The sequence below is a fragment of the Pristiophorus japonicus genome, chromosome 5 (genome assembly GCF_044704955.1).
Source record: "Pristiophorus japonicus isolate sPriJap1 chromosome 5, sPriJap1.hap1, whole genome shotgun sequence".
Classification (NCBI taxonomy): Eukaryota; Metazoa; Chordata; class Chondrichthyes; family Pristiophoridae; genus Pristiophorus; species Pristiophorus japonicus.
Genome location: NC_091981.1, coordinates 228230489 through 228249414, shown reverse-complemented (window position 1 = coordinate 228249414; position 18926 = coordinate 228230489). Strand labels below are relative to the sequence as shown.

At 47.5% G+C, this 18926-nt stretch overlaps 1 protein-coding gene across 1 annotated transcript in view; it reads left to right on the top strand.

Moving 5' to 3' along the window:
- Positions 1-18926, top strand: part of LOC139264149 (alpha-2,8-sialyltransferase 8F-like) — an 86352-nt gene that overhangs the window by 25994 nt on the left and 41432 nt on the right. Inside the window, exon 3 of the mRNA XM_070880235.1 lies at positions 14343-14429. Coding sequence (XP_070736336.1) covers positions 14343-14429 — 87 coding nt within the window. The remainder of the gene's footprint in view (positions 1-14342; positions 14430-18926) is intronic.

The window sequence follows — 18926 nt, the reverse complement described above, 5'->3', positions numbered from 1 at the left end:
AGGGGCCTCGCACAACGAGATTGCTAATTAATCCTTTCTCATTACATAACACCCAGTCTAAGATGGCCTCCCCCCTAGTTGGTTCCTCGACATATTGGTCCCGACGAAGACACCTCTTCAATTCTAATCGGTCACAGTGTGGCCAAGATGTTTTTACAGAAGTTCACATCAACTCTAATGACCTGCAGAGTACATCCGAACTCCGCCGAGGTTGAAACACAGCAGCCTTTTAAAGGGCGCGACATGTGATCTACAACATGGCGTCCATAACGCTGTGATTTGTTCCGGTTAGTTCCACTTTTTGTGGGCGTTTTTTTGGGCGAGTGATATTGTGGGCGACATGTGTGCGAAGTGGTGAAATTGACAATGGGTGATCTCCATGGCCGCTAGTTTGGGTAAATATGCTCTTTGCGACAAAAAAACCGCGCGGGGGTTTATATTGAATCTCGGCGTTAATTCCGTGTGGAAACGCTGGGTGATATTATGGGCGTTAAATTCGCCCATTCTGCTGATCCTGCCCCAAAAAAGTGGGCAGGCAGTAATATTTTTTCTCAGCGTTAAGCACATGGAGAAAGTAACGCTCGGTGATAAGTTTCCGAAAAATGCCGTCAGTTTCTATTTTGTGCCAAAATGTGTGATATATGGGCGTTATACGTTATTTCAGTGGTAAAATGGACGTTAAGTGGGTGTTAAGCACACTCAAAAAGTGGAGGTTCTAGCCCAAAGTGATTGCAGCCAGGCAGGGGGAAAGAGTAGCACAGGTGACAGCTCCTCAGAGGGTGAGATTACACATGAGTTCTGCTGCACAGAATTTAGATGAAGACTTCGTTGGGTCGGCCGACAGAAGAAGGCTGATGGATATGCACAATTAAATGCATGATGCATTGGCAGCCTGCCAGAAAGCCTGAATACAATGTCAAGCAGCATGGAGGAATCCAGCTCCAGCCTTGCACAGGGCTTTGGGTAGAGCTTGGAGCCCATCCTTTCCAGCGTGGAAGTGGTGGGCAGATCCATTAATGCATTTGTGGACCCAACCATCATGCCGTGTCTGATGGTCAAAGTCTCAGCTTCCATTGTAGCACAAGCAGAAGACACCCAACGTCTAAGTGCTGCAATAGAAGCTGGGACTGAATATAAAGAAAGCAAGACTTGCATTTATATAGCGCCTTTCATGACCACCAGATGTCCCAAAGCACTTTACAGCAAATGAAGTACTTTTTGAAGCGTAGTCATTGTTGTAGTGTAATAATTACGGCAGCCAATTTGTGCACAGCAAGCTCTCACATTAACAGCAATGTAATAATGAACAGATAAACTGTTTTAGATGTTGATTGAGGGACAAATATTGGCTAGGACACCAGGACCCCAAGATTGAAGGCCTCAAGATAGTGGATGGGATAGCAGCTCCCCAGGGAGCTCTCCCCAAACAAGCTTTCATCTGACCATCTGATGCCATCTTCCACCTCTCTCTCCCTCACACCTCCCCCCTCTCCTCACTGTTTAAACCCCCTCTCGTCCTAACTCAGACACTCAAAGTACTCTACCTGCCCCTTAAACCTTGCTGCAAGGACCCACTGCCCATCCCCCACCCCCCAACTGCGGCCTACCTTCCAGGCCGACCTCCTCACTGCCAAGTCCTTCCAGCTGGACCTTCACGTCTCGCTCCCCACGGATGATTCAGCTGCTCCAAGCGACCGCCGGCGATCTCAATGGTGGTGAGCCTGTGACCAGCTTCAAAAACAGGTTTGGGCCGACCTCATGCGCAAGCCTTCCCTCGGGCCACCACCATCGACGACCGGGCCTCCCTTCATCCATCGACGACTGGGCCTTCCTTCATCCATCGACGACTGGGCCTCTCTTCATCCGTCGACAACTGGGCCTCACTTCATCCATCGATGACTGGGCCTCTCTTCATCCGTCGACAACTGGGCCTCACTTCATCCATCAACAACTGGGCCTCTCTTCCTCACTTTTAGAGTGGAAGTAAGTCTTCCTCGATTTCGAGGGACTGCCTATTGTCATGTATTCAACTATCATTGTAACCCATGTATAAGCTGACCTAAATTGTACACCTTGAGAACATTGACCACAAGGGGGTGAACTTGTGGGAGACACTCCTAACCTGGACTCTCAGGTATAAAAGGGGAAGCTCCACCCAACTTCATCACTTAAGGTCTTGGTAATAACTGGTTACAGAGTGACCTTCTCTCAAGTATGGGCCTCGTGTGCATTTATACTGTATAGTAAGGACATATTATTGGCGAGAGAAACTGGGATTTAAACCACGCGAGCATGGCCACTAGCAGCACAGAAGGGAGGTACTGTGTTGGTGATGATTGGGACGACTTTATTGAGAGACTACAGCAAAGTTTTGTCACTGAGGAATGGTTGGGACAGGATTCGGCCGATAAACGCAGAGCTCATCACCTGACAGTTTGTGGATCCAGAACATACTCCCTGATGAAGGACCTTCTAGAGCCAGAGAAGCCGGCGGACAAGATGTTCGAAGAGCTCAGTAAGTTGATCGGGGAACACCTTAAACTGGCGAGCAGCATGCACATGGCGAGACACCGGTTTTACACGCACCGGCGGCGAGAAGGGCAAAGCGTTCCTGACTTCGTGGCAGATCTCCGGCGACTGGCGAGCCTATGTAAGTTCACAGATGCATGCAGAGCGGAGATACTGCGAGACTTTTTTATTGAGGGCATCGGGCATGCTGGGGTTTTCAGGAAACTGATTGAGACCAAAAACTTGACCTCGGAAGTGGTGGCTCTGATAGCCCAGTCATTTATCTCAGGGAAGGAAGAGACCAGAATGATGTATGACAAAATTCTTGGCTCAAATGCGGCAAACGACCAGGGAGTCAACATTGTTAACGTGGCACACAGTTCTCTAGGCAGACACGGGCAATCGGACATGCCCCAGCATGTAGTCGAACCCAAAGGGGGAATTCAACAGAGAAAATGGCTAGCTGAAATGGCGATTCATGCCATCGCAATGGACAATGCGGCCAGTAATGGGGCCATCAACACCTGTTAATGGTGCGCTTAAGGACAGTTACGCAGACAATCAGAGACGATCGACTGGTAATGGACCTTTTGTTTCCAACAACGGGGCCTCCAGCTCGTGTTGGAAGAGTGGAGGCAAACACCCAGCCAGAGCTTGCAGGTATCAGCAATATACCTGCAGAAACTGCAACGTCAGCAGTCACTTGGGGCGTATGTGCAGGAAGCCTGCAGCCAGGTTGATGTACGAGGAGGACGGGCCCAATGTAAGCTCTACGAGGCCAAATGAATACTGGGGGAAATCGCTGGAAGCTGAAGTTCAGGGAGTTCATGTGGAGCACATATACAGTTCATATACCAGGACGCCACCGATAATGATGAAAGTGCTCCTCAATGGCATCCCAGTATTAATGGAGCGAGACACAGGGGCAAGCTAGTCCCTGATGAGTATCAAACAGTTCGAAAGGTTGTGGGTGTCCAAGGCCAGGAGGCCAAAATTATTGCCGATTGACACACAGCTATGCACATATAAAAGTAGATCATTCCGGTGCTAGGCAGCGCCACAGTAGTCATGACCCACAACGATTCGGAGAACAGGTTGCCACTCTGGATTGTCCCAGGGGACAGTCCCGCACTACTGGGGAGGTGTTGGCTTGCTGTCATGAACTGGAAATGGGTCGATGTCAATGCAATTTCTTCTGTGGAGCGAGTATCATGCTCACAGGTCCTGGACAAATTTGACTCATTATTTCAACCCGGCATCGGCACTTTCATGGGGGCCAAGGTAGTGATTCACATAAACCCGGATGCCAGACCAGTACACCACAAGGCCAGAGCGGTGCCAGAAGTGATGCGGGAAAAGATAGAAGGCGAATTGGACCGCCTGCTGAGAGAAGGCATCATCTCGCCAGTTGAATTCAGTGACTGGGCGAGCCTGATCATGCCGGTGCTCAAGGCCGATGGGTCGGTCAGGACATGTGGCGATTACAAGGCCACCATCAATTGGGTGTCACTCCAAGACCGGTACCCGCTACCTAGAGCGGAGGACGTCTTTGCGATGCTATCCGATGGCAAACCTTTTTCAAAATTGGACCTGACCTTCACTTACATGACCCAGGAGCTGGCGAGTGAGTCAAAGAAGCTGACCACCATCATGACACACAAGAGCTTGTTTGAGTACAACAGATGTCCGTTCAGGATTCGTTCGGCGGCTGCAATCTTTCAGCGAAATATGGAAAGCCTCCTCAAGTCGATTCCAAGGATGGTGGTTTTTCAAGACGACATCCTCATCACGGGTCGTGATACTGAAGAACACCTCCACAACTCTGGAGGAGGTGCTACGCAGACTGGACCGGGTAGGGCTGCAACTGAAAAAGGCAAAGTGCGTCTTCTTAGCTCCAGAGCTAGAATTCCTCGGGAGGAGGGTAGCAGCAGACGGGATCAGACCCACTGTGTCCAAAACAGAAACGATACAGAGAGCACCCAGACTCCGTAACATGACGGAGCTGCGTTCGTTCCTGGGGCTCCTGAACTATTTTGGTAACTTTCTTCCCAAATTGAGCATGCTGTTAGAGCCGCTACACGTGCTCCTACACAAAGGTCGCGAATGGGTCTGGGGGGCTTTTGATAGAGCACGCAACTTGTTATGCTCCAACAAACTGTTAACGTTATATGATCCGTGTAAGAAACTTGTTCTAACATGCGATGCATCGTCCTATGGGGTTGGGTGTGTGTTACAGCATGTGAATGTCAATGGTCAGTTACAGCCGGTAGCTTACACCTCCAGAAGTCTGTCCCAGGCAGAAAGGGGCTACGGGATGGTTGAAAAGGAAGCGCTAGCATGTGTATATGCAGTGAATAAAATGCACCAGTACCTGTTTGGCAGGAAATTTGAGCTGGAGACAGATCACAAACCCCAAGTCCCTTTTGGCCGACAACAAGGCCATAAATGCAAATGCATCAGTCCGCATACAGAGGTGGGCACTTACGTTAGCCGCCTATGACTAAACAATTCGGCACAGACAGGGATAGATGCAGACCTGGAACTTTGTGTTCACAGGTGCAACACGAGTGCTCAGCTGAACAACGCACCCAGGGAAGCCCCCCTTAGCCCCTGGTCCTGGCCCGCCAAGCCATGGTCACACATCCATGTGGACTATGCAGGACCTTTAATGGGAAAAATGTTTTTATTTGTCGTAGACGCCTACTCCAAATGGATTGAGTGTGCCATTTTAAATTCAAACACATCCTCTGCCACGGTAAAAAGTCTACGGGCAATGTTCGCCACCCATGGTCTATCGGATGTCTTGGTCAGCGACAATGGCCCGTGCTTCACAAGCACTGAATTCCAGGACTTCATGGCAGGCAATGGAATCAACCATGTCAGAACGGCACCGTTCAAACCGGCCTCAAACGGCCAGGCGGAACGAACATTGCAGATAATCAAACGGGCTGCTCAGAATCCAAGGGGGTTCCCTACAAAGCCGCTTATCACGCCTTCTGTTGGCCAATAGATCCTGACCACACTCGCTCACAGGGGTTCCACCCGCAGAGCTGCTAATGAAAAGGATGCTCAAAACCAGGTTATCCCTTATACACCCTACTATGAAATAAGTTGTTGAGAGCAGGCATCAGTCACAATGTGACTACCATGACAAGAATGCAAGGTCGTGATGTATTGATATCAATGACCCTGTTTTTGTCCTTAATTACGCTGCAGGGCCCAAATGGCTTGCAGGCACTGTGATTGCCAAAGAGGGGAATAGGGTTTTGGTAGTTAAACTTCCCAATGGACAAATCTGCCGCAAACACGTGAATGAAACTAAAAGGAGGTTTAGCAACCCCATAGAAGAAGCAGAGGAAGAACATGACATAGAGTTTACTCCACCACAGGTGACCGAACACCGGAACCAAGTGGAGGAGAGCCCAGTCACTGTGGGCAGTCCGGACAGGCCTGAGGCACCGCAAACAGCAGATACTCAGGCCAGCGCCCAACAACCGGAGCCCCAACTCAGGCGCTCTACAAGAGAGCGTAAACCACCAGAGAGACTCAACCTGTGATCCCAATAAGACTTTGGGGGGGGAGGTGATGTCATGTATTCAACCAGCATTGTAACCCATGTATAATCTGACCTAAGTTGTACACTTTGAGAACATTGACCACAAGGGGGTGAACTTGTGGGAGACACTCCTAACCTGGACTCTCAGGTATAAAAGGGGAAGCTCCACCCACCTTCATCACTTGAGGTCTTGGTAATAAAGGTAACTGGTCACAGAGTGACCTCCTCTAAAGTATGGGCCTCGTGTGCATTTATACTGTATGGTAAGGACATATTACCTATGATGGATGAGGACACCGTGGATAACTCCCACTCTTCTTTGAAATAATGCCATAAGGTTCATTACAGCCACCTGAGAGACCAGCCTTGGTTTATCATCTCATCTGAAAGCCAACACCTCAAACAGTGCTGCACTCCCTCAGTACTGCACTGGAGTGTCAGCCTAGATTTTTGAGCTCATGTCTCTGGAGTGGGACTTGAACCAACAACCTTTTGACTCAGAAGCAAGAGGGCTGCTAATTGAGCCACAGCTGACACTTATGACTGAACTCATACAAGCTCAGCTTGCTGCCACGGCTGGGTTTAACAGTGTTGAAAGGGGCTTGCTGGGTGTCACATCAGTCCAGCAGTCTACCCCAAGGGACTGGTAGATGCCGAACCTGCTGTCCTCTCTCAGGATTTGTACTCCCACCACTGCCGCTCTGCCAGTGCTCTTGCTGTTGCTTGTCAGCCAGCCAGCTAGCATTCACAGATTCATCGCCACTCCCTTGGGGCAGCGCCTCAGCAATCCTAGTAATCTGCTGGAGTACAGACTGCTGCCACCCATGCTGAGATGGTGCAGTCCAAAGCTGGGTCTATTAGGCCCAGAATTCCACGAGGTCATCCTGCAAGGCCATCTGCAGTCTCCCCCTCAAAGTCAGCAGCTCACCAGCATGCTGCAGCCAGTGGGGTGGCACTTTGTAGGAGCACGAGGACAGGCAAAGGCACATCAGAGACAGGCACGAAGGGAATGCACAAGGGTGATTAGTTGATTTTTTTTTGTGTTATATTGGATGGATATATATAAAGTTGGATTCGAATGTTTGATTCGTGGTGGCTATTAATTCAGTATTGTGGCTAAGATAACACTGTGATAGTCAGTAACAGAGGGAAGGTAAGGTGTGAGACCAATGTTCCATCTAAGCATGCCACCCAGCTGTTTGCAGGTCCAGTGCAACCCAGGAGTGCTGTCGGGCTCCTCCAGAATGGTACAGACAGTGAAGCCAATATTGTGCTCTATGATGTTTCGTGTGGCAGTATGGCTCTCGTTGTACACATGCTGGCCACATGTGGTTGGGTTGTGGAGCGGAGTCATGAGCCAGATGGTCGAGGGATAGCCCTTGTCCCCCAACAGTCAGCCTCTGGTTGACAAGGTGGCTCAAAGACTGAGGGAACAGCAGACTGGCACAGAATAAAAGCATGATGACGGCTGCCAGGATACCGGGCATTCACCATCATGATGTGCTGAGCATGGTCGCATATCAAATGCACAGCTGATGCTGGCAGACGTGCTTCCTGTTTTCAGCCTTGAGAAGTTTTGCATTGATGATATACAGAGGTAGACTTTATCTTACAGACTGAGGGCTTATCTGACTCTTGGGAAATTTTACCCACACTCAGTATTATGTCTGTAAGCACTCTAGTAATGATTCCACGATGTAAGGTATTGCACTTGAACTGTTGTGACCTTAGTCCATTTATTGCAGCTCCTGAATGAGGGTACAGTAAGGTGAGCTCCCTTTTATACTTGGTTACCTGCAGTGTGCAGGTGACCTCTAGGTCTCCACCAGTTGCACCCTCTGGTGGTACAGGCATAGTATATACAGTGTGAAGATACATTCAGTGGTCTTATGTAACTGTACATTGAGTGTACAGGGTATATGCATATATTTTACATACACAACATCACTCTCCCCTAAGTCTTTGGACTGTGTGCTCTGGCCCGCGACTTGAGTGCCCAAAGCCCTTGCACTTTGTCTGTGCTCGGGAATGGCTCGCTCCCTGTAGACCCCCAAGTCCTTATTGCCACGACATTGGGAAATGGTCAGCAGTGAATGGTTGGAGGTTGCAGTGGGGGTTGAGTGGGTTCTGGGTGTGACCCATGTGTGTCCATGGCTACATACATCCATTACCTCACCCCCATACATAGAGCATGTGTGTGACTCAACACCTGCAGAGAATAAAAAATAAGATTAGTTGCATCACTGTTTAGCAGTAGTGGAACAAGTACATATTACAGGTAAGGTACATACATGGTATTACAGTATTGCCCCTGGGATGTAGGTGCAGGTGGGTGAGGACGCTAGTTCCAGAATAACTGGACTGTGTCCAGGTTGTCTGATGGCGGCGCTGTGCCCCCTGCCAGCTGGGTGGGCTCGGATCACTCACCTGGCTAAGTCTCAGGGCCTTTGCCGTTGCCTAGTGGTGGGCAGAGCCACAGGAATGTGTGGCCTCCCTGTCCTCCTTTGAGGGCTGCAGGGTCTCTCTGCTGCCCTTCACCGGTAGTGGGAGCCTGGTCATCCCAGGTTCCATTGGGAGGGCTGGAGTGTGCTAGCCTCTTGCTCCTGGTACTGGCCCCGCTGGCCAGAGAGGTAGGGCCGATCTGGGGCAGGGTGCCAGTGGTGATGCCTGTGCCGTCTGCTGATCGCTGGCCCTGCAATGGGTATGCTTCCTCTATGTGTGGCCACACTCCCTGATACATTATATTGTCCCGGAGACACAGACTACATGATCGGATAGCCTGCTGAACCTGGGTGCTTCCCACAGGAGGTTGCCCTTGGTTTTGTAGGTGTACATGTAGAACCCGGCATCACACTTTATTTCATCATTTACATTCATGATACATTTGCTCCGACTGCAATCACCCAACTCAACATTTTTAGTTGTCTTTACAAACTCACATTTGTCAATTACACCTTCGCATTTGTCAATTACATCTTTTACATCAGTATCACTGGTATCGCTCTACAACGAGTGGAACTGTCCCTTTAATTGTGCTGTGTTGCCGATCTCCTTTAAGAGGGTCTTGCAATCTTTACCCCAATCCGGTTCACTGCCCGGCATTACGTGTTGCTCCTTCAATGCTGCCCCTCGTGGTCTGGTTGTGACCATCTTGATTTCAGGTGCTTCACCTTGTGGTGCGGACGCCATCTTCTTTCCCTCCACGAGGTAGGCTGCAGTGATCCTTTTCTCCCTAGGTTCTGCCATGGAAGCCGGGAATTTACCTTCTGCGCCGATCTTCCTTCAGAGTCCTGCCACTGGAGCCCGGAAGGTGAGGTCTGGTCTTTTGGGCTGGATCATCTCACCGTTGGGTTGAGCGGTCTATGTTGTCGCCGCGCAGTCGAGTTGGACGGTAGGATCCTCACGTTCTGTGATGGTTCCAAATTTGTGGCCGCATATAGGACGTCGATCGCCGTGGCCTGGAGGCTTTCCCAGCTCCAACAGATTTGGATTTGTTTCATCCATCTTCTTCCTAGCAGCATTGGACCATCACCAGCAACGATCCACAAAGGTAGTTTGTGCATCGTGCCGCTGTAGAACACCTGGACATCCACGCTGCCAACAACTGGGATGGTGTCGTTTGTGTAAGTGAGCAGCTTCACCTGGATCGGGAGCATTTTAGGTCGTTCGGCGGGATTGTCTCAGAGTTGCTCGAAGGCTGCCTGATTCATCAGCGATTGGCTCACTCCTCCTCCATTGATTTCAACTTCCATTTTCAACGGAGAACTCTGGGTAGAGGAGGTATATACTCCGTACACCTCTTCCTGGGGCTGAGCTGCCTCCTGGACTCTCTCTTCCTCTTCATCAGCGCTGGAGCCCAGGTGATCGGCCAACTCTTCAGTGACTCGGTGAGTAAAATTTCTCTTACACATTCGCTGGAGATGGCCTTTCGTGTTACAGCCTTTGCAAGTATAGTCTTTATAGCACTGGTGGGCCCTGTGATTTCCTCCACAGCATCAGCATGGGGCTGTTGCAGACTCAGGGTTGCGGGACTTGGGTATCAGTCTTGCCTGTATGAAAGGCGCTCGTCGGTTCACGGTACTTGCCGGGTTAGAGTCCTGGGGGTGAGTCATCAAGCTCTTGGAATCGCAGGCCGAGGCCATGAACGCCTGGCTGACGTTGATTGCCTTCTGCAGGGTGACCATGATGTCCACAGAGAGCAGCCTGTGGAGGAGGCCCTCATGGCCAATTCCAATAACAAAGATGTCCCTCAGTGCTTCTGATGAGGTGGTCTCCAAAATCACACGGTGTAGCCAATTGTCTCAGGTCTGCAGCATATTTTGCGATTTCTTGGCCTTCGGGCTGCCGGTGTGTGTAGAACCGGTGTCTGGCTGTGAGGATGCAGCGGAAACGTTATAAGGATACCCTGGTAAAGTGCGACATCACCAGTGACACCTGGGAGACCTTGCCAAAGACCGGTGGAGAAAGTGCATTTGGGAGGGCGTTAAGCTCTTCAAGTCTCAATGCAAAGAGCGTGAAGAGGCCAAGCGCAGGCAGCGGAAGGAGCACGCGGCAAACCAGCCCCACTGACCCCTTCCCTCGACGAATGTCTGTCCCACCTGTAACAGGATCTGTGGCTCTCGTATCGGACTGTTCAGCCATCAAAGAACTCACTTTGGAAGTGGAAGCAATTCTTCCTCGATTCCGAGGGACTACCTATGATGATGATGTGAGAAAGCTCTCTTTAGGCTTGAGCTGTTCCTGTATCATTGTTAATAGCTCCGCATACATTTGTACATTCCTGTCTGGCATAGAAATAAAAAAGGGAAGGTGGCTCAACCGTGGCTATCAAGGGAAATCAGGGATAGTATTAAAGCCAAGGAAGTGGCATACAAATTGGCCAGAAATAGCAGCGAACCTGGGGACTGGGAGAAATTTAGAACTCAGCAGAGGAGGACAAAGGGTTTGATTAGGGCAGGGAAAATGGAGTATGAGAAGAAGCTTGCAGGGAACATTAAGACGGATTGCAAAAGTTTCTATAGATATGTAAAGAGAAAAAGGTTAGTAAAGACAAATGTAGGTCCCCTGCAGTCAGAATCAGGGGAAGTCATAACGGGGAACAAAGAAATGGCGGACCAATTGAACAAGTACTTTGGTTCGGTATTCACGAAGGAGGACACGAACAACCTTCCAGTTATAAAAGGGGTCGGGGGGTCTAGTAAGGAGGAGGAACTGAGGGAAATCCTTATTAGCCGGGAAATTGTGTTGGGGAAATTGATGGGATTGAAGGCCGATAAATCCCCAGGGCCTGATGGACTGCATCCCAGAGTACTTAAGGAGGTGGCCTTGGAAATAGTGGATGCGTTGACAGTCATTTTCCAACATTCCATTGACTCTGGATCAGTTCCTATGGAGTGGAGGGTAGCCAATGTAACCCCACTTTTTAAAAAAGGAGGGAGAGAGAAAACAGGGAATTATAGACCGGTCAGCCTGACATCGGTAGTGGGTAAAATGATGGAATCAATTATTAAGGATGTCATAGCAGTGCATTTGGAAAGAGGTGACATGATAGGTCCAAGTCAGCATGGATTTGTGAAAGGGAAATCATGCTTGACAAATCTTCTGGAATTTTTTGAGGATGTTTCCAGTAGAGTGGATAAGGGAGAACCAGTTGATGTGGTATATTTGGACTTTCAGAAGGCGTTCGACAAGGTCCCACACAAGAGATTGATGTGCAAAGTTAGAGCACATGGGATTGGGGGTAGTGTACTGACATGGATTGAGAACTGGTTGTCAGACAGGAAGCAAAGAGTAGGAGTAAATGGGTACTTTTCAGAATGGCAGGCAGTGACTAGTGGGGTACCGCAAGGTTCTGTGCTGGGGCCCCAGCTGTTTACACTGTACATTAATGATTTAGATGAGGGGATTAAATGTAGTATCTCCAAATTTGCGGATGACACTAAGTTGGGTGGCAGTGTGAGCTGCGAGGAGGATGCTGTGAGGCTGCAGAGTGACTTGGATAGGTTAGGTGAGTGGGCAAATGCATGGCAGATGAAGTATAATGTGGATAAATGTGAGGTTATCCACTTTGGTGGTAAAAACAGAGAGACAGACTATTATCTGAATGGTGACAGATTAGGAAAAGGGGAGGTGCAAAGAGACCTGGGTGTCATGGTACATCAGTCATTGAAGGTTGGCATGCAGGTGCAGCAGGCGGTTAAGAAAGCAAATGGCATGTTGGCCTTCATAGCAAGGGGATTTGAGTACAGGGGCAGGGAGGTGTTGCTACAGTTGTACAGGGCATTGGTGAGGCCACACCTGGAGTATTGTGTACAGTTTTGGTCTCCTAACCTGAGGAAGGACATTCTTGCTATTGAGGGAGTGCAGCGAAGGTTCACCAGACTGATTCCCGGGATGGCGGGACTGACCTATCAAGAAAGACTGGATCAACTGGGCTTGTATTCACTGGAGTTCAGAAGAATGAGAGGGGACCTCATAGAAACATATAAAATTCTGACGGGGTTAGACAGGTTAGATGCAGGAAGAATGTTCCCAATGTTGGGGAAGTCCAGAACCAGGGGTCACAGTCTAAGGATAAGGGGTAAGCCATTTAGGACCGAGATGCGGAGGAACTTCTTCACCCAGAGAGTGGTGAACCTGTGGAATTCTCTACCACAGAAGGTTGTTGAGGCCAATTCACTAAATATATTCAAAAAGGAGTTAGATGAGGTCCTTACTGCTAGGGGGATCAAGGGGTATGGCGAGAAAGCAGGAATGGGGTACTGAAGTTGAATGTTCAGCCATGAACTCATTGAATGGCGGTGCAGGCTAGAAGGGCCGAATGGCCTACTCCTGCACCTATTTTCTATGTTTCTATGTTTCTCTCCGTTTTGGTTGTTGTCTTCTCTGGGGCTAGCAAGTCCCTGACAAGGCCATAAATGGTGAGTCCACAACTGCTGAGTAGGATAGCTCTGCGTTTATCAGCCAGCGAGGTCGATGTATCTCCAGCCAGGTCGTTCGCCATGAAGTAGTGTTCGAGCCTTTCCACAAAGGCATCCCAATCTTCCCCATCAGCGAATTGTTGAAAGTTGCCAAGGTTAGCCATTTTTCGCATGGAAATTTGTAATCTCATCGCCAGTTATTGTGTCTGTAAGCACTCTAGTAATGACTCCACAAGGTAAGGTATTGCACTTGAACTGTTGTGACCTTAGTCCATTTATTGCAGCTCCTGAATGAGGGTATAGTAAGGTGATCTCCCTTTTATACTTGGTTATCTTCTTTGTGCAGGTGACCCCTAGGTCTCCAGCAGTTGCACCCTCTGGTGGTACAGGCATAGTGTATACAATGTGACGATACATTCAGTGGTCTTATGTAACTGTACATTGAGTGTACAGGGTATATATATATATTATACATACACAACATTCAGATTAAGGGGTTCTTATTCATCAACATGGATTTTTCTTTGTTCATTATATTAATGGAGGAAAAGGTGGTAAAGAGGTTGGGGGAAAGGAGAATGAAGCATATTCTGAGGAAGATGCAGCCCAGCAGATACTAACTCGTCCAAGTGGAGTCATAGGCCATGAGTGAGGAGCTCTGTGTGAGAAGTAAATGACACTGATACAAGTGATGTAAAGTGGGGATGGAAATGATTGATATTCTGATGCCTTATGCCATCCATCTGATTTGCACAAATGAGCAGGTGAACTGGAGAATGGAAGAAGTGCATCCCCCACCCCACTGAGGGGGCTCGACAGGGTCGATACAGAGAGGATGTTTCCACTCGTGGGAGAATCTAGAACTAAGGGGCATAGTTTAAGAATAAGGGGTCGCCCATTTAGAACTGAGATGAGGAGGAATTTCTTCTCACAAAGGGTTGTAAATCTATGGAATTCTCTGCCCTAGAGAGCTGTGGAGGCTGGGTCATTGAATATATTTAACGTGGAGATAGACAGATTTTTGAAAGATAAGGGAGTGAAGGGTTATGGGGAGCGGGCAGGGAAGTGGAGCTGAGCCCAAGTTCAGATCAGCCATGATCTTATAAAATGGCGGAGCAGGCTCGAGAGATTGAATGGCCTACTCCTGCTCCTATTTCCTATGTTCTTATGTTCCACCCCAACCTGGAGCAGAAATTTCATTGGCAACAAACTTAACTGAAATTGGTCCTGCCTTAAAATCTAACCTTCAAAATTGAGAAGCCCCTGCATTACGCCTGTATTTTGCCAACATCAACATGGATGTTCAGCCTTGTCTTCCTTACTTATTAGCTCCTGATTATCTGATTTTATGCTTTTAGGTTTTCTGAAGATGATTTTATTAAACGAGTCAAGGAAATTCAGAAATGCGAGTGGAAAAAGAATCCTGAAGAGCACACAATTTTAAGGTAATTTTCCGATGTCAAACTTAAGTAGTGCTGTACAGTAACAATATTGTAGTTCCTTAGAATTTTCTCAGGGAGAACAATTTTTGAAAATGAAGTGCTTGTAATCTAGTCTAAAACAATTTGTGTTTCTATCTGTGTGTTATACAAATATTATTTTGTAATGCTTCTTTTAAGGAGAAAGAATGCTGTGTATATGCTATAATTTTAATCTCTATAATTATAGTTTTGTTCAATTGGTCTGCCATTTCTTTGTTCCCCGTTATGACTTCCCCTGATTCTGACTGCAGGGGACCTACATTTGTCTTTACTAACCTTTTTCTCTTTACATATCAAAAGCTTCTATAGATACGTAAAGAGAAAAAGGTTAGTAAAGACAAACATAGGTCCCCTGCAGTCAGAATCAGGCGAAGTCATAACGGGGAACAAAGAATGGCAGACCAATTGAACAAGTACTTTGGTTCGGTATTCACTAAGGAGGACACAAATAACCTTCTGGATATAAAAGGGGTCAGAGGGTCTAGTAAGAAGGAGGAACTGAGGGAAATCATTATTAGTCGGGAAATTTTGTTGGGGAAATTGACGGGATTGAAAGCCGATAAATCCCCAGGGCCTGATGGTCTGCATCCCAGAGTATTTAAGGAGGTGGCCTTGGAAATAGTGGATGCATTGACAGTCATTTTCCAACATTCCATAGACTCTGGATCAGTTCCTATGGAGTGGAGAGGAGCCAATGTAACCCCACTTTTTAAAAAAGGAGGGAGAGAGAAAACAGGGAATTATCGACCGGTCAGCCTGACATCGGTAGTGGGTAAAATGATGGAATCAATTATTAAGGATGTCATAGCAGCGCATTTGGAAAGAGGTGACATGATGGGTCCAAGTCAGCATGGATTTGTGAAAGGGAAATCATGCTTGACAAATCTTCTGGAATTTTTTGAGGATGTTTCCAGTAGAGTGGACAAGGGAGAACCAGTTGATGTGGTGTATCTGGACTTTCAGAAGGCTTTCGACAAGGTCCCACACAAGAGATTAATGTGCAAAGTTAAAGCACATGGGATTGGGGGTAGTGTGCTGACGTGGTTTGAGAACTGGTTGTCAGACAGGAAGCAAAGAGTAGAAGTAAATGGGTACTTTTCAGAATGACTAGTGGGGTACCGCAAGGTTCTGTGCTGGGGCCCCAGCTGTTTACATTGTACATTAATGATTTAGACGAGGGGAGTAAATGTAGTATCTCCAAATTTGCGGATGACACTAAGTTGGGTGGCAGTGTGAGCTGCGAGGAGGATGCTATGAGGCTGCAGAGTAACTTGGATAGGTTAGGTGAGTGGGCAAATGCATGGCAGATGAAGTATAATGTGGATAAATGTGAGGTTATCCACTTTGGTGGTAAAAACAGAGACAGACTATTATCTGAATGGTGACAGATTAGGAAAAGGGGAGGTGCACGAGACCTGGGTGTCATGGTACATCAGTCATTGAAGGTTGGCATGCAGGTACAGCAGGCGGTTAAGAAAGCAAATGGCATGTTGGCCTTCATAGTGAGGGGATTTGAGTACAGGGGCAGGGAGGTGTTACTACAGTTGTACAGGGCCTTGGTGAGGCCACACCTGGAGTATTGTGTACAGTTTTGGTCTCCTAACTTGAGGAAGGACATTCTTGCTATTGAGGGAGTGCAGCAAAGGTTCACCAGACTGATTCCTGGGATGGCGGGACTGACATATCAAGAAAGACTGGATCAACTGGGCTTGTATTCACTGGAGTTCAGAAGAATGAGAGGAGATCTCACAGAAACGTTTAAAATTCTGATGGGTTTAGACAGGTTAGATGCAGGAAGAATGTTCCCAATGTTGGGGAAGTCCAGAACCAGGGGTCACAGTCTAAGGATAAGGGGTAAGCCATTTAGGACCGAGATGAGGAGAAAGTTCTTCACCCAGAGAGTGGTGAACCTATGGAATTCGCTACCACAGAAAGTTGTTGAGGCCAATTCACTAAATATATTCAAAAAGGAGTTAGATGTCGTCCTTACTACTAGGGGGGTCAAGGTGTATGGCGAGAAAGCAGGAATGGGGTACTGAAGTTGCATGTTCAGCCATGAACTCATTGAATGGCGGTGCAGGCTCAAAGGGCCGAATGGCCTACTTCTGCACCTATTTTCTATGTTTCTAGTTTTGCCAAATCTCTTTTCACACTTTTAAGCTGACTGGGTTTAAGGAAATTCGTTACAATGCTGTCCCAAGAGTTTCAGATCCATAGGTGTTTTTTGGGTGTGGAAATGACATTTAGTCTGAACTTGAAACTAAATTAGTATCTATCCATCTTCTATCTATCAACAGTTCCATAGAGGTTACTAATTATGTGTATCATCTACTTGTAGACCTTTCCTATTATGCCTTTTCTATCCTGTATTTTGCAACACACTTATCAGTCATGCATATGTGCAATGCCTGTCTCATTTAACATGTTTGGCCAGATCTACTCACCTGTGAGCCCAGTAATCTGGGCAGCTGGAGGTTGCTGTTCCACAAGTTTTCCTGTTTACAGTCATTTATCCCATTGCTGCTTGTGGCACTTACTGTGCACAAATTGGCTGCCACAGTTGTCTACATAACAACAGTGACTATGCTTTAAATTGGCTGTAAAGTGCTTTGAGACTTCCGGAGGATGTGAATGGGGCTATGTAAATACAAATATTTCCTTCTTCTGCTTTCTTAAAATTAGAAACATGGTCAAAATGCTACCATTGCAGATTCCCCTCAATTTATACAATTAAACTCGTCTGGGAACTTATATTTCATGCCTCTCCACTGTTCATGCCTATGGACCTCCCTGCTTCCCATAGGTTTCTGCTCACAATGCACCTGCTGGCTTCCAAATTGATTGCTGTAGATCAGCTTTACTTGTAAGGTTCTTAGACTTGACACCAATTTCTTACTGGCAAATAATCGACCGAGTCTTGATACACTCAAATGCCTTATGCAGAGAAATAAACAATATTACCTGATTTAATTGTGGATAGAGATTCGTAACCTTCGATGATTCTTTTGTTCTTATCTCTCTCTATGAATTGTAAAGGAAAGATTAAGATCTGTATTGGGCTCTAGTCACGTATACCATCCTTGTAACCTTGATGATTCATTTTGATGTGATTGGAGTTTTTCAGTTTTTTGAACTGATCTGTTTATCATTGCCTTGTTTGTGTGTGATATAGGCTATCTCTTAGCTGGGAGACCATTGGCCCCTTATTCATCATTCCTTGCTAACAAAAGATCTCTTCTTGCTGACAAAATGTTTTCTTGCTAACTGTAATCCGTACCCTGAAAGATTCTGGGAATGAGCAACTTTGACGACTATATTATTTCTACCTATAGTACAAGGGCCGCTGGAAAGCTGGTGCTCCCCCTACCTTTTTGGGGCCTTTAGCGCCAAAACGTTTTCGTGGTTGGGCTACCCCACATCATCTCCAAAAGTGAATAAATGGGTTCCAGCACTAATGAACCCTTCCAAAGTGGATTTTTCAGCGGTGTGGCTGTCTTAATTTGAGCATTATCACCACTGAGAAATTCAGCATGCAGATAAGGATTTCTAATGAGCCAGCTGCTCCCTAGTCTTTTTGAAGGCCAGTGTTTGCAGCAAGGCCCTGAGGGGTGGAAGGAGTTTGGAAGGATGGCTGGTATAAGAGGTGCAAGGAGAGTCAACAGGTTCACTGATATAGAGCTGGAGACACTGATGGACGGTGTTGAGGACAGAAGAAGAAAACTGGTTCCTGACGTGGGGAGACCTGGCAGACCGCCAGTACATAATGCATGGAAGGAGTTTGCAGGGGAGGCGTCAGGCACCTCCGTATATGTGAGGGAGCACCCGCCCAGGAGGTTGCTGGCCAGTCTGCACCCAGCCCTTGTAGGGGGTGGTGTGTGGGGTCAGGTTCATCTCTGACCTTCTGAGCAACTCGAATCGCACCCAATCCCTGGGTTCTAGACTCTGGATTTATTTGGGGGATGTGATAAAGTGCAAGAGACAATTGGTTTTGTGCAAAAGAACTTCAATTTTATTAAAGACAAGAAAGTACAATGCCAAACTTATAATCACTCAAGTAAAGAACAGTACACCACACATTCAAAGGGGTTACAGTAAGTAATACACCTCCCACCTCCCAAAGCCTAACACTGACTAGGTTAAACTACAGGGTAAACAGGGATTATGCTCAACCATCCTTTACTGGTAATTGGCGGTCATTCGCGATTTCAGGGTTCGCTGGATTCTGTAGGTTCTGCTTGCCGTACCCCGAATGTTGTAGAAGACTTCTTGCTGTACAATCTTAAGTTGGGTGGTGTCTGCTGATGCGGTAGGGGGAGTTTTGGACTTATGGGGTAAGTACCCACTTTCTTTCATTAGAAATAGGTTTCAAAGTCTCTTTAGGTAGTGTTTTCACCTGTTGGTAGTTAGGCCTAGGTTGTAGAGTGGAAACTTTCGATTCTTCAGTTTCTTCCTTGCGAAGTT